The sequence below is a fragment of the Podarcis erhardii genome, assembly GCF_964252035.2.
Source record: "Podarcis erhardii genome assembly, chromosome: 15".
Taxonomy (NCBI): Eukaryota; Metazoa; Chordata; class Lepidosauria; order Squamata; family Lacertidae; genus Podarcis; species Podarcis erhardii.
The window spans coordinates 7,784,958-7,801,056 of NC_138505.1; the positions used below are offsets into that span (position 1 = coordinate 7,784,958).

At 50.8% G+C, this 16,099-nt stretch overlaps 1 protein-coding gene across 3 annotated transcripts in view; it reads left to right on the forward strand.

The window, feature by feature from the left end:
- DENND4B (DENN domain containing 4B) overlaps window positions 1-16,099 on the forward strand; it is a 59,024-nt gene that overhangs the window by 30,409 nt on the left and 12,516 nt on the right. For 2 of the 3 annotated variants that reach the window (XM_081840825.1, XM_081840826.1), the window contains exons 11-20: window positions 496-596; window positions 3,001-3,216; window positions 4,448-4,593; window positions 5,660-5,799; window positions 7,051-7,174; window positions 8,757-8,963; window positions 9,955-10,083; window positions 11,138-11,291; window positions 12,350-12,520; window positions 15,642-16,072. In XM_081840825.1, coding sequence (XP_081696951.1) covers window positions 496-596; window positions 3,001-3,216; window positions 4,448-4,593; window positions 5,660-5,799; window positions 7,051-7,174; window positions 8,757-8,963; window positions 9,955-10,083; window positions 11,138-11,291; window positions 12,350-12,520; window positions 15,642-16,072 — 1,819 coding nt within the window. The remainder of the gene's footprint in view (window positions 1-495; window positions 597-3,000; window positions 3,217-4,447; window positions 4,594-5,659; window positions 5,800-7,050; window positions 7,175-8,756; window positions 8,964-9,954; window positions 10,084-11,137; window positions 11,292-12,349; window positions 12,521-15,641; window positions 16,073-16,099) is intronic. The other variant, XM_081840827.1, reaches the window with a different exon arrangement.

Genomic DNA, 16,099 nt, shown 5'->3' on the forward strand with positions numbered 1-16,099 from the left:
GTATAAATAATAAATTATGGGTTAAAACAGTTGTTGTTTTTTGTTAATTCAAGGTTCTTCAGCGGCCATCCCTCTATAGATAAATCTGTGGGTCTCTCCATTAGTATCCCACTGTTCCTTCAGGGAGCTCTAGGTAGAGAATACAGTTTTCCCCCTTATTTTTCCCCCCTCTGTGATGTAGGGTAGGCCAAGAGTGAGCGGCTGGCCAGAGGTCACGCCCAGCAAGGTTTGTGGCTCAGAGGGGATTCGAACCCTGCTCTCTCCCAGTTTCTAATCCAGAAGTCTGGCCGCACTGGATCTCACTCCCCGCTTGCTGTTTGTCTTCGTGCAAGCTTTCCCTGATAGGGAATCAGCTGGGGAATCTGTGTTCAAAAGAGCAACTCTGGGAAGGGGTCCACTTTGCAAGTGGGGAGCAGGCTGGGGGGGGAACGCCGTGGCTGCAGGGCGGGCCAGCAGGAGGCACTAACCGTAAAGGCAGCTTTGCTCCATGCGCAGGTGCGAGGAAAGGAAGCTGCTGTCGACACGGTCGCTGCCTCGGAAACCTTGCAAGGTGCTCTTGGCTTGCTTGAACTCCCTGTACCATCAGCTGGATGAAAGTGAGTAGTCAGTGCATGCAGTGGAGGGAATTAGGATCAGAGGGGATGCAAATGATGTGACACGAAACCATGGCTAACGCTCCTCTTTTTCCTCCAAACAAGCAAGGGGCATAACCATGGTTCATGAACATATTCCACCCCGGTAGACGCACTCAGGGAAGGGGTGCAACAGGGTCTGTGTGGGAATCTGGCCAGGGGAAGTCCCAAGAGAAAAATAGAGAGGCCTGGAAGGCCCTCCCCTAGGTCTGCGGTTCCCTGTTGTTAATGCAAGCCAAGGTTTATAAACCAACAAACCGTGGTTTAGGCCTCTCTGTCTGGCCCTTGGTACTTTCCTCAGGCCACACCCCTCAGAACTCTCCTCTGCCACGCCCCTTTCCCCAGGCCACACCCCTCAGAACTCTCCTCTGCCACGCCCCTCTCCCCAGGCCACGCCCCTCAGAACTCTCCTCTGCCACGCCCCTCTCCCCAGGCCACACCCCTCAGAACTCTCCTCTGCCACGCCCCTCTCTCCAGGCCACACCCCTCGGAACTCTCCTCTGCCACGCCCCTCTCCCCAGGCCACGCCCCTCAGAACTCTCCTCTGCCACGCCCCTCTCCCCAGGCCACACCCCTCAGAACTCTTCTCAGTCACACCCCTCCAGGCCACACCCCTCAGAACTCTCCTCTGCCACGCCCCTCCAGGCCACACCCCTCAGAACTCTCCTCTGCCACGCCCTCTCCCCAGGCCACACCCCTCAGAACTCTTCTCAGCCACACCCCTCCAGGCCACACCCCTCAGAACTCCCCTCTGCCATGCCCCTCTCCCCAGGCCACACCCCTTATAACTCTCCTCAGCCACACCGCTATTCCCAGGCCACACCCCCTCATCACCAACCCGGGTGCCTGGGTGGATGATAGAAAGACGAGCCTGTGTAGAAACTAGCCTACTGTACAATGCCGTACAACTTTTCATTTTGTTTATCCAACCACTTTTGCCCTCAGAAGGCTACCCATAACAGAATGCGGCCCAGGGACAGAGAGGGTCTCCCAGCCCCCTGGGCTGGATCTGGCCTTGTACGAGTGAGGTTCCTTGGCTCCTCTTTCCCACTAGCAGAAGAAGCATCCCTTCCACTGCCAGAGGCAGCGATGCTTCCAATACAGTACCAGTTCCCGGGAATCATATTTGTGGAGAGTGTTGTTTCACTCAGGGGCTGCGCATTGGGGAATCTGGTTGACCAGAGTGAGAACAGGATATTGGACTGAGACAGCCAGACTCTTCTGATGTTCAAATGTTTGTGTGCTTCCTGTCCCAGAAGACTGGGCCCCGCTAGTGCCAAACTACCTGTTTTTGTAACGTGGTTTCTATGTTTTATTTCTGCATACTCTTTAGGTATTCTTTTTTGGGGGGGGGTGTAATATTAAGACACACGGGTGGCGCTGTGGGTTAAACCACAGAGCCTAGGACTTGTCAATCAGAAGGTCGGCGGTTCGAATCCCCGCGACGGGGTGAGCTCCCATTGCTCGGTCCCTGCTCCTGCCAACCTAGCAGTTCGAAAGCGCGTCAAAGTGCAAGTAGATAAATAGGTACCGCTCTGGCGGGAAGGTAAACGGTGTTTCCGTGCGCTGCTCTGGTTCGCCAGGAGCGCATAGTCATGCTGGCCACATGACCCGGAAGCTGTACGCCGGCTCCCTCGGCCAATAAAGTGAGATGAGCGCCGCAACCCTAGAGTCGGTCACAACTGGACCTAATGGTCAGGGCTCCCTTTACCCTTAATATTAAGAGACTTAGAAATGCTTTAGAACAGGGTGTCCAAACTTTTTTCAAAGAGGGCCAGATTTGATGAACTGAACATGGACGAGGGCCAACCAAAGCTGTTGAGCTTTTTTTCCAGCATTTGGGGGGATTTTACAACAGGAAATAAACTGCCACAGGGGCTGGATTCAATCAGCAGGCAGGCAGGATTAGGCCCTCGGGCCGGACTTTGAACATGCCTGGCTTACAAACAAATTTCATTGCAACCTTTTCAGAATCATAAAATTTGGGAGTGATACCCATACGAGGATGGGTCCGAGCCCCACGTTGGGCAGAAAAAAACTTCCCGTATTGGACTAGATGAACCTTGTGGTTCTCCTTCCAGCTCTACAATTTTATGATTCTGTGAGGTAATCCTGCTGACAGGATCCCTGATAGGTTGGCCACCCAGCCTCTGCTTAGAAACCACGAGGGCAGCCTTTCTCAACCTGTGGGTCCCCAGATGTTGCTGGACTACAACTCCCATCACCTGAACTAGCAAGGCCAGAGCTCAGGGATGATGGGAGTTGTAGTCCAACCACATCTGGGGACCCACAGGTTGGGAACCGCTGCACTAGGGTAAGAGAGCTTGAATACCTCACCTGAACGCCCTTGTCGCCCTCTCCTCCGCAGTGTACAACCGGCCCGTCGAAGAAGCGACCCTGGAATTCCTGCTGACTGACTACGACCTCATCTACGGCCGGAGGAAACAGCTGGAACTGGACATCCAGGGGGCTTTCCTGCGCTTCATGGCCTGCCTCCTCAAGGGCTATCGCTGCTACCTCCTGCCCATCACGCAGGCGCCCTCTGAAAAGACCCGCGACTCCAGTAGCCTCTTCAACCTCCAGGGTACGGCAAGAAAGGGGAGGGAGCTGTCGCGGCGCCCGGGTCCTGTGTGGACAGGAGGACAGGATGCTCAGCTAGAGGGGCCACGGGCCTGATCCACCAGCCAGGCTCTTAGAACCGTAGAATTGTCTGGCCCAGCTCCCTGCAGTGCTGGAATCTTATCACCCCACGTGGGGCTCAAACCCACAACCCTGAGATTAAGATTCTCATGCTCTTCCGACTGAGCTATCTTCTTATGTTCCAGTGAGGGAAGGCATATTCATGGAGGATATCAGCAGCTTCTGGTCACAGGGACTCTATTCTGCCTCCCAAGATGACATAGACCATCGAGACGTATAAAAAGTAGACATGTGTTTTAGTTTTATTTTCAGCTTTGTCATTGATCTTTTCTTTTGAAATCTTCAAACAGTTGTTTTTTCTGATAATTTCGTCACTTTATTTTTGCAAAACCTCTTTGAGGTTTTCTGCTTGTTTTCTGCAATCATACAGTAGATAAATTTTACGAGATGCGTACATAACAACAACCAAATGTTTGAGGCTTTTTGCTTTTTTTTTTATAAGCAGTATACAAAGCGGTATACACAGCGGGTGGAGCTGTGGGTTAAACCACAGAGCCTAGGACTTGCTGATCAGAAGGTCGGCGGTTCGGATCCCCATGACGGGGTGAGCTCCCGTTGCTCAGTCCCTGCTCCTGCTAATCTAGCAGTTCGAAAGCGAACCAAAAAGTGCAAGTAGATAAATAGGTACCACTCTGGCAGGAAGGTAAACGGCGTTTCTGTGCGCTGCTCTGGTTCACCAGAAGCGGCCTAGTCATGCTGGCCACATGACCCGGAAGCTGTATGCCGGCTCCCTCGGCCAGTAAAGCGAGATGAGCACGGCAACCACAGAGTCGGTCACAGCTGGACCTAATGGTCAGGGGTCCCTTTACCTTTTTATACAAACTTTATGAAATGTGTTTTATGATGCGTGTTTTAGCCTGGTTTTTAACTTTGGCGTTGATGTGAATTATTTTTTTCCAAGCTGTTTCGTCGCTTTATTTTTTTGCAAAACCTCTTTGAGGTTTTTTGCTTGTTTTCTGCAATCATATAGTACATAAATTTCATGAGATAAGTAGATAACAACGGCAACAAAAACGACAATATCTTGAGTGCAGATTTGAACCTGAGTCTACCTGGTCCAGTGCTCTAACCACTACACCACCACTGCCTCCCATTCTCCCCCCTCCCCAATCCAGGCTTCCTGAAGTCACGTGACCGGGCGTATCACAAGTTTTACGGGCAGCTCCTCCGCACCCAACTCTTCACGCAGTTCATTGAGGAGTGCTCCTTCGTCAACGACCGCCACACGTCCCTAGAGTTCTTCGACTCCTGCGTAGAGAAGGTGACAGGAAGGGAGCTAAATGTGGGTTCAGCTGGGGCCCAGGAAATGGGTGCTGTACAGATCAGGCTATTGAACAGTCAAAATGAGATTTGGTGAATTTCATCTGTCAAGTGTGCTACTTAAAGCAGTTGGGGGGTACTTCAGTCAAGGGTGGGTGGCTGCCCCCGCAGACCTTAATCCAGTCCCAGTACAGTGGTACCTTGGTTCTCAAACACATTGGTACTCAAACAACTTGGAACCCAAACACTACAAACCCAGAAGTGTTCCGGTTTGCGAACTTTTTTGAGAAGCTGAATGTGCTCTGTTTTGAGTGTTATGCTTCCGATTTGAGTGTCATGCTTCCATTCTGAGTGTTACACTGAGGTCTGTCTGTTTTTGCTATTTATTTTGCGTTTTTGTTTTTGCGGATCTTTTTGTTTTGTTTTTGTGACTGTGTAGAACCCAGTTCAGCTACTGATTGACTGATTGATTGTGTGACTGCAGTACATTGTTTATTGCTTTCATTTTATGGATCAATGGTCTCGTTAGATAGTAAAATTCATGTTTTTAAAAGTCTGGAATGAATTAATCCATTTTGCTTTACAATGGTACCTCGGGTTACATACGCTTCAGGTTACAGATGCTTCAGGTTAAGACTCCACTAACCCAGAAATAGTACCTCGGGTTAAGAACTTTGCTTCAGGATGAGAACAGAAATCGTGCTATTGCTGCGTGGCGGCACTGGGAGACCCCATTAGCTAAAGTGGTGCTTCAGGTTAAGAACAGTTTCAGGTTAAGAACGGACCTCCAGAACGAATTAAGTACATAACCAGAGGTACCACTGTACTTTCTTTGGGAAAGCACACCTTGGTTTTGGAACACTTTGTTTTTGGAACAGACTTCTGGAACGGATTAAGTTTGAGAACCAAGGTACCACTGTAAGGCTTTTGCAGTCTACAAAAGCTCCTTCAAATGGTCATTAAATTAAAAAAGGGACTTTTTTAGATCCCCTGATGTGAGGCCATGATGCCACGTTAATGCACATCACAAGACCTCTCTCTCTCCTGCCATCGCTGTTCCTGCTCAGGTGCAGGTGGACCTGGAGAAGATGGAGGAATCTCCCCTGATTGAACTAGACGACAATCACGGCAGCGAACACACCGTCTTCATCATGCCCCCGGAGGAGCCCACCGGACCCAATGGCGCCGAGCTGCCACCACGCTACCAGTGAGTTCTGCTGGAATCACAGCATGGCAGAGTTGGGAAGGGGCCCCTCAGGAGTCATCCAGCCCAACCCTCTGGGATGCAGAAATCACAGCTAAAGAGTCCCCAGCCAAACAGCTCTTACTATCAGGACGTTCCTCCTAACATTTAGTCGGAACTTCTTTTCTTGCAACTTGAACGCCTTGGTTCAGGTTCTGCCTTCTGGAGCAGCGGAAATCTAGCTTGCTTGGTTGTCAACGTGACAACCCTCCAAGTGTTTGAAGAAGGCTTCTGTGTCACTTACCATAACACACATTGATTTTGTGTGTACAGTGGTACCTCGTGTTACATACGCTTCAGGTTACACACTCCGCTAACCCAGAAATAGTGCTTCAGGTTAAGAACTTTGCTTCAGGATAAGAACAGAAATCGGGCTCCGGCGGCGCGGCGACAGCGGGAGGCCCCATTAGCTAAAGGGGTGCTTCAGGTTAAGAACAGTTTCAGGTTAAGAACGGACCTCTGGAACAAATTAAGTACTTAACCCGAGGTACCACTGTATAAATTGGCTGTGGGAGAAACATAAACGGTTTAGATAATTTTGTTCAAATGTTGAGAGAGAGCATAGCTTGAGATTTCATTTTTGGGTTTTTTTGGGGTTGCATCAGAATGTTGACCCGACTCAGATAAGACCCTTTGAAATTAATTAGTGGGCCTGCAATCATCCCGGTCACACCTTGAGGTGACCGGCGGAAACCAGGATGGGGCTGCACAAGTAAGCATGTTGGTACATCAACTCTTGACATGGAGATGAGAGCCTCTTTGGGGAAGGGTTATAACTCACCAGCAGAACAGCCGCAACTTGCAAGAAGAATTCCATCCCAAAATCTCCAGTAAAGATGCCTGTCTGAAATCTTGAAGAGCGCTGAAACCAGTCCGTGTCAGCGATATTGAGCTAGATGCACCAACCGTCCAACTCAAGTGACCCATTTTCCTATTTATTCAGAACAGTGAGGACTACAATCTTACTTTCCTTTTGCAGGAAAGGGCTGCCACTCAGTGCTAGAGCATCTGCTTTGCAAATTTGCATGAAACCCCGGAGAGCTGCTGAACGTCAGTGTGGTCTGTGCTGAGCTAGGGGGACAGCGGTCTGACTCTGTATGTGGCCGTTCCTATGTGCCTGTTTAGAACTATTCAGAAGCAGGAGGTCTAGAAGCTTTATTTTAAGGGGGAAGGCCACAACTCAGCCGACCGCCTCCTTCTCTCTCTTCACTCCAGGTATGACGGCTTCCCCAGGCTGCAGGCCAAGCTTTTTGAGCGGCCCCAAGACCAGCTCATGCCCTCACTCTGCCAAGCCCGGACCAGCGCTCCCAGCAGCCCAGCTCCACGCAGGACCAAACAGGTAGGGTTTGCGCCTAGGCTTGCAGCAGTGGTTACAAGTGTCCCCAGCCACTCTGTGCCTTATAGCACATAAAAAAATGTAAAACATGAGACATAAAAAATTTCCCGATAAAGGGCTGCCTTCAGATGTCTTCTAAAAGTCAGATAGTTGTTTATTTCCTGGACATCTGATGGGAGGGTGTTCCCCAGGGCGGGTGCCACCACCGAGAAGGCCCTCTGCCTGGTTCCCTGTAACCTCACTTCTCGCAGGGAGGAAACTGCCAGAAGGCCCTCGGAGCTGGACCTCAGTGCCTTGGCTAAATGATAGGGGTAGAGTCCTTTAAGGGCACTTTCACATTGCACATTTAAAGCCCTGTGTGTGAAATATCATTTTAAATAGACACGGCTTTCCCCACAAAGGATTCTGGGGACTGTCATTTGTTGAGGGTGCTGAGAGCTGTTAGGAGACCTCATTCCCAGAGCTGTTTAGTCATTCAATCCCTCTTCCCAGGGAACTCTGGGAGTTATAGCTCTGTAAAGGGAATAGTAGTCTCCGAATTCTCAGCACCCTTAACTGACCACAGTTCCCAAGAGTCCTGCGGGGGAAGCCATGACAGTTTGAAAAGATACCACAGGGCTTTAGTAGTAGGATTCAGATGTGGCCTAACCCTGGTTAATTAACTTTAGCAGGTCTGCTCTGGGTAGAAATAACCCTGGCGAATCCCTGTTGGGGACGCGGGTGGCGCTGTGGGTTAAACCACAGAGCCTAGGGCTTGCCGATCAGAAGGTCGGCAGTTTGAATCCCTGCAACAGAGTGAGCTCCCATTGCTCAGTCCCTCCTCCTGCCAACCTAGCAGTTCGAAAGCACGTCAAAGTGCAAGTAGATAAATAGGTACCGCTCCGGCGGGAAGGTAAACGGCGTTTCTGTGCACTGCTCTGGTTTGCCAGAAACGGCTTAGTCATTCTGGCCACATGACCAGGAAGCTGTACGCCGGCTCCCTCGGCCAATAAAGTGAGATGAGTGCCACAACCCCAGAGTCGGTCACGACTGGACCTAATGGTCAGGGGTCCCTTTACCTTTACCTTAATCCCTGTTGACCTTGGGCTACAGTGCAGTTGAGAAATAAATTGTTCGAGTTCACTTGTGACCTTCTCTCTTTCTTCTCCCCAAAACCCCACAAATCTTCCCCACTTGAGGGACAATTCCAACAGATTCCACATAAAAAAGTTTATGTCCCCGTGGAGATGGCAGTACCAAATCGGTGGCGCATGCCCTCCTGGCTTGCACGCTTTATAAAGACTTGAGGAATGAGATTATCACCCCTCTTTTATTGTCCATTCTGGGTCGGCCACCCACTGCCACAGTGCCATTTCTCTTGGCAGATCATCAAGATGAGAAGGTGACAGCAAAGGTTGCAGGGTTTTTTTAGCTGAGGCAATGAGAATAAGATCCACTATCTGACTATTGATTCCAAACCCTAAAAATGTATTTTATATAATTGACTTTTCATTTCTATTCTTTGTATATCGTATTGTTGTTTTATTGCTATGGCCGATGGCTGACGCAAATAAAGATTCATTCATTCATTCCCCATCCCTTACAGGAAATGAAGGTAGCCCAGCGGGTGGCTCAGAAGTACTCTGCGATGCCCGATATGTGGGCGAAGTGCCTGCTGGGGCACTGCTACGGCCTGTGGTTCATCACGCTGCCCACCTACGTGCGGGCTGCAACCTCTAAGGTGCGGGCCCTGCAGACAGCCTACGAGGTGCTCAAGCAGATGGAGACCAAGAAGGTGGTGCTTCCCGATGAGGTAGTTGCTGGAGCCTGATGCCGTCTCCCCGATGTTTAGTGTGCAGAATTGGTTCGGTCCTTTGAGTTCATCTGAACCTGCTGCTTATAATAAATAATAATAATAATATTTTTTTATTTATACCCCGCCCTTCCCGGTTCAGGAAACTGGGCTCAGGGCGGCTAACAACAGATTTAAAATACTTAATTGATGCAACAGCAAAAAACAGCATAAAATACAGTATAAAACGTGAATAACAATAAATTCAGAATATAGGGGGGGAATCCATCCAATAAACATTAGATGATCACCAGGGCTAGCTGGCTAAATTAGTCCTATTTGGGCCAGCAAGGAGACCAGGGGAGAATTAGCTGTGGGATCCCAGAGCGGGTAATCTTCATAAAAGGGGGACGGAAGGAAGAGGAATGAAAGATCAGGCTAAATTCAGGTTGAAAGCCAGGCAGAATAGCTCTGTTTTATGGGTCCTGCAGAAGGAGGTTAAATCCTGCAGGGCCCTGGTTTCATGGGACAGAGCATTCCACCAGGTTGGAGCCATCACTGAGAAGGCCCTGGCCCTAGTGGAGGATAGTCTGACTTCCTTAGGGCCCGGGACATCTAAACTATGATTATTCATGGACCTTAAGGTCCTCTGCGGGGCAGACCAGGAGAGGTGGTCCTGTAAATACAGGGGTGCCTTCAGATGTCTTCTAAAAGTCTGGTAGTTGTTGTTGTCTTTGACATCTGGTGGGAGGGCGTTCCACAGGTGCCACTACCAAGAAGGCCCTCTGCCTGGTTCCCTGTAACTTGGCTTCTCACAGTGAGGGAACCACCAGAAGGCCCTCGGTGCTGGACCTCAGTGTCCGGGCAGAACGATGGGGGTGGAGATGCTCCTTCAGTTATACTGAATTGTAGGTCTGTCATGTGGGATTCTCCCTTGGCAAGGGGTAAGGCAGGGAACGGGATAAGCAACCCACAACTGTTCATGCCCTCTCTTTGCTCTCCCGCTTCTCAGGTGTGCTACCGAATCCTGATGCAGCTGTGTGGTCAATACGGCGAGCCTGTCCTCTCCGTCCGAGTGCTGCTGGAGATGAAGCGGGCTGGCATTGTGCCCAACACCATCACCTATGGCTACTACAACAAGGTACCTCACTTGCAGACCTCTCCACTTTCCCTCGTGCTGCCTTGGCTTTGCCAGAGGGCATTCTGCTTCAACAGGGCACAGGGTATAAGGATGTGTGTCCGGCGTCTGCTGTTCCCCATGGGGCTCGGGGGGACCTGCAGAGAGAAGTGGTGGTGATTATGAGAAGCTTTCTGGCCCAGAGTCTGGTCTGAGGAGTTGAAAAGACAGATCAGGACCCTGGAGAGCTCTTAGCAAGCCCAGCTGGCTGAGTTATGGGAGATGTTGTCTCAGCGCAAGGCTGAGAGGGCTTGGAACTGCTACCTGTGCTCCTGTGTGGTTCTGGAATGGAAGATGCTGTAGGGAACTTGCCCAGGGGACTCTCAGGAAGATAGAAAGAGCCACATATTCAGGCCAGGGAACTGCAGAAGGATGCTCATGCCTAGTTTGGCCCCTAAGCATTATTTCTCACCCAATTTAGGGAGGAGACAAAAGCTTTATAACTGTGGATCAGAATCCCTTGCTGATCTTCGGCAAATTGCCCTGAGATCTACCAGTAGTAATAGTAATAGTAATTTATTATTTGTACCCCGCCCATCTGGCTGGGTTTCCCCAGCCACTCTGGCCGGCTTCCAGCAAAGATTAAAAATACATTAAAACGTCACACATTAAAAACTTCCCTGAACAGGGCTGCCTTCAGATGTCTTCTAAATGTCAGGTAGTTCTTTCTCTCTTTGACATCTGATGGGAGGGCATTCCACAGGGAGGGCGCCACTACTGAGAAGGCCCTCTGCCTGGTTCCCTGTAGCTTAGCTTCTCGCAGTGAGGGAACCACCAGAAGGCCTTCGGTGCTGGACCTCAGTGTCTGGGCAGAACGATGGGGATGGAGACACTCCTTCAGGTATACTGGGCCAAGGCCATTTAGGGCTTTAAAGGTCAACAGCAACACTTTGATTGTGCTCGGAAACGGACTGGGAGCCAATGTAGGTCTTTCAAGACCGTTGTTATGTGGTCTCGAGATCCCGAGAGCTCCCTTCCGCCCGCCACTTGCTTTGTTACCCTCTCACCTCCTCCATAGGCCATTTTGGAATGCAAATGGCCGTCTGGTACCCAGGGAGGCCGCCTCCGCTGGGCCAAGCTGCGCAACGTCGTCCTGGGGGCCGCCCAGTTCCGCCAGCCCCTGCGGCAGCGGCAGCGCGAGGCAGAATCGCAGAGCGTCAGCAGCCAGTCAGGTATGGAAACCTTGCCTTATGAGGAACGGTGTAAAGAGCTTGGTATGTTTAGCCTGGGGAAGAGGAGAGTTGAGAGAAGACATGATGTTCTGGTCCTGGGGGGTTACCGTGCGGCATGGTCCGAGTCCAGTCTGAGGTTGAGGGTGTGGTATGGGGGCTGTCCGTCAAGGCTGTAGCTGGTCCAAGGCAGGGAGTCGGGTGGAGTCAGGAACTCTGGCAGAAGAGCAGGACAGGGTGCGCCAGGAATGGGTTACCAACAATGTTGCTCCCGCAACCTTGGACTGGGCTGGCTGGCTTTTATCTGCCCCAAGGCATAGGGCGGCCCCGATCCTCAGGTGACTCGCCTCTCCTGGCCTGGAGGCAAGCACTCCTCCTGCAGGAACTTAGTTCCCTCCGCCTCTCTGCCCTGAGCCTCTGCAGCTCAGAAGAAGCTGGAGGGTTACTGGACCCAGAGGCAACCTCAGCTTCCCCTGACGGGGCTGAGAGTGGAGCACCTGCAGGCAATGGGTCCTCAATCATCGCCAGAGCAGATTCAGCTGGTGTCTGCTCCTGAGGAGCAGGTGAGGGCCCTTCAGGTTCAAGCCCCAGCCCCGGCTCAGCCGGTCCTGGAGGCAGGGACTCCTGTGCAGGCTGGGATTCCTCAGATTCAGCCTCTGAATCCGATTCCCAGGCCATCACACATGATAGCCATCTTCGTATAGCTAAAGGGCTGTCACATGGAAGATGGGGCATGCTTGGCGAGCCGATGGAAGGGGCCTTGCTACCTCAGGTGTTGCCTGGGAGAACGGTCCCTGGCAGAGGCAGTTCAGGGAGAGAGAAAAACATTGAGGAGGGAGAGTGTTGATGGTTGAAAAGTGCCTTTGAAAGTGTGATTTGATTTCCCCAAACTGCTTTGAGGTGGGGTCTGGGTGGGGGGACGTAAGCAGGTTCAGAAAAGTGTCATCTAGAGCTCATTGGGATAGATATGCTAGCAGGTTAATCATAATGCAAAGGACTTAAAAGGTTTGGTCCGAGCTGGCTGCAGGAGACGGCATTTTTCTTCCTGCTTCCGTTGGCAGAAGGCAGAGGCATCAAGATGCCAGGCTCCCGGTCCCGGTCCCGGTCCAATCTGCAGCGGCAGACAACTTGGTCTGGGGGCAACGTGACCGAGGACCTTCCGTCCACCTCGCTGGTGAAGAGCGGCAGCCTCAGTTTCCCTCAGCAGGAGCCAGAAGCTGGAGTGGCTCGTGGTGAGTTTTGGAGGCCGGCGGAGGGGTCCTTGGAGAGGGGCAACATCTCCTATTTCTTTTCTTCCTTCCTTTCTTTTTTAAAATGGGAGATGGGCGAAATGCATTAAGGATCTCGAAAATAGTTGCAACAGGATCAATATTTCCAACAGGGGGAGGAGGGAGAACCTAATAAGAGCCCTTGGATCAGTCAGACCTGAGCACAAGAGCATCGTTCTCTCTTGTGGCTTCCTGCAGCTGGTATTCAAAAGCATCTCTGCCTCCAACTGTCGAGTCAGAAGACAGCCGTCGTGGCTATTGGCCTTGATAGCCTTCCCCTCCGTGAATTTGCCCAGTCCCCTTTTAAAGCCATCCGCCTTAGTGGCCGTCGCCGCCTCCTGTGGCAGGGAGTTCCACAGTTTAACGCTGGATGTCCCCAAGTTCTGGTGTTCCTCTTACTTGCTTTTTCTCTAAACTAGGCCAACACTTCAGCAATACCTTTCTGCCCCGCTGTATCTGCCACATTCCCTCGCAGGTTTCCAGTGGCCATGTGCCAGTGGTGGGCGGGGCCAGAGCCCAAAGTGGGAGGGGCAATGAACATTCCAAGGGCCGTGTGCCAGTGGTGGGCGGGGCCAGAGCCCAACATGGGAGGAGCAATGAACATTCCAAGGGCTGTGTGCCAGTGGTGGGCGGGGCCAGAGCCCAAAGTGGGAGGGGCAATGAGCATGAATTTTATTTCTAACAGTAGGACACTTCCTTACACACATTTGCCCACCCCACCTGCTTTACCCGACATTATGGCAGGCCGAGAGGCACAAGCAGAGTCCACGGACAGGTTCCAGCTAGGCAAAAACCATCAAGGAGGGTGCAAAGCAGGGACAGTGCTTGATGTGCCCTGAGGGCTGGATAGCATGGCTTGGAGGGCTGCATTTGACCCCACGCCCTGGCCTAATAATAATAATAATAATAATAATAATAATTTATTATTTGTACCCCACCCATCTGGCTGGGTTTCTCCAGCCACTCTGGGCGGTTTCCAACAAAGATTAAAATACATTAAAATGTCACACATTAAAAACTTCCCTGATGCCTTCAGATGTCTTCTAAAAGTCATATAGTTGTTTATCTCTTTGACATCTGGTGGGAAGGCATTCCACAGGGCAGGTGCCACTACCGAGAAGGCCCTCTGTCTGGTTCCCTGTAACCTCACTTCTTGTGGGGAGGGAACCGCCAGAAGGCCCTCGGAGCTGGACCTCAGTGTCCGGGCAGAATGATGAGGGTGGACATGTTCCTTCAGGTATACTGGACTGAGGCCGTTTAGGGCTTTAAAGGTCAGCACCAACACTTTGAATTGTGCTTGGACTTCCGGGTTGGCGCCATCGCCGAATGGCGGACTCCCTCCGAGCTCCGGAGGGAGCCTGCTCGGCAGGGGCTGGGTCCTACCGCGCCGGCGACGCGGGGACCCTCAAAAACCATGGGCGCTGAAACCCATGGACATGGTGACTCGGCTGGCACCTTTTGCGCCCCCCCCGACCCGCGAAGGAGCCTTTTTAAAGGCTGCGGAACAGGTGACGGGGGGGTGCTTTGAGTCCTCCGCTTCCCCTGCCGAGCGAAGCCGCATGCCATTCGACGGAGAGCGCTGACTTCTTCTATTGAAAATTTGGACTTAAAAGAATAACCCGTGAGTAATTGGAACCTGGACTAAAAAGGGGGATAAATTTTTCAAAAAATTCGGAGCGAGTGGGGGAGGCGCAAAAAGGAAGTCAGCCCCCCCCCCCCGTCGTAGAGGAGTTAAAGTAAAGGATTTGACAACTAAGATCGAGCGCAACCCTATTTTGACAAGGTTACTAACTTCGCGACGGAAAATTATAAGACTGAGCTGGAGGAGAAAAGTGGAATTGAATTAAAAAGTAACCCCCCCCCCCTCTGGAATCCTGGGAGCGATTTGTGAGAGCACCGGGAGAAGAGAAAGAGAGGTTTTGACAGCTGTCAAAGAGCTGTCAAAGCAGAAGAACAAAAATGAGAACTTTGTTACGAGGACTTTGCCGGTTACATTTGTTATAAATTGGATACAAATTGCTTAAAACAAGGAATAACAAGTTATTTTGACTGGTGGGCGTGATCTGGAAGGGAACTGAGTTATTGCAATCTACCTAGAGGAGCTGAGGGATATTACAAGTATTGTTGGCTTGGAACTTGAATAGAACTTTTTATCTCCTGGGAAACTGCAGGAATGGAACACTATTTTGTCTACAGAGGTCAACACACTAAAGGAGACAATAGATTTATGTGTTGAAGAATGGAAGGGACTTGGCATAATGTTTTGTTCCTGAATAACAGAGCCTCTGCAGAGGAATTAGCAGCGTTTGGAATTAGAACATTTGTGCAGGAGAGCAGGAAAAAAAAAAAAAGGAGGAGAGGGATTAACAAGAACAACAAGAACAACAAGAATTGGATAAAGTTGGAAGTGGGAACATTTGGGACATCCAGATTTGAAAAGTCTAAGAAATAAAATTGGAGTTTTTACTCCTAAATATAAAAATCTGGATGGAAGAAATGGGCCTTTTTGAGATAGACTCCTTCCAAGATTGGACATTCGAAATTAAAGATGACTGGTAAAGGACTATGGCCTAGATAGATGTGGGAGCTCCAGGAAGACATCAGACGCTGATGAACATTGGGAACGCAACCGGGAAAGGGGGGAGGGAAATTTGGAATCCAAAGGGTGTAAAATTATATTTGATTATCTTAATTATATTTTTACAATTTTATTTTAATTAATTATATTTGATTATTTTAATCTGTATTGTATATTAAAGGAGGGAACGCACGGAAGGGAACAGGTCGATTTTAGGGGATGGGAAAATATTTTTAAAACTGGGCTAATGATAATAAGTTCAAAATCTGGGATAAGAATTTGCTGAATTCATTTGTAAGAATTGGAATACAAGAGGGGGAGGGGAGGGGAAGTCCTGGAAAGATGCTATTGAAAATAAGATTTTAAATTGGGATGTTTTGTTCTTTTTATTTTATTTTTGTAATTGGAAATTTCTAATAAATATTATTAAAAAAAAAAATGAATTGTGCTTGGAAACGTACTGCTGTAACCCATATCAGTCCTTTCCTGTCCTCTCCTGCTTTGCAGCGACCAAGGGCCTGGGCGCCACAGACCACGGCGGCAGCAGCACGCTCCCCGCCCTGCCCCACTGGCTGCAAGGCCGGGCCGGGAGCTCCGAGGACGGGAGCCTGTCGGACGTCAGCAGCTTCTTGACAGACGAGAGCGACAGGTTGACCCTGAGCAGCGTGGACACTCAGCCAGGCCCGGGGCGGTTGGAAGGCTCCACCACGGGGGCGGAAAACCGCGGCATAGGGAGCGGCACACCGCGCAGAAGCCTAGCCGCCAAACTCCAGCAGCTGCTCTCGCCCATCAAGCGGCCGTCGCTGAGACACGGCACCACCGCGGAGCATTCGCACGCACGCCGCGGGTCCGAGCAGCGGGACCTCCCACCTCGCCGCAGCCCGCTGGAAAGCCGCTTGTTGCTTCCACGCGAGCGCCCGGGCTCCACTGCCTCCGAGGTAGGGAAGCCTGAGCAGCAGGCTGCG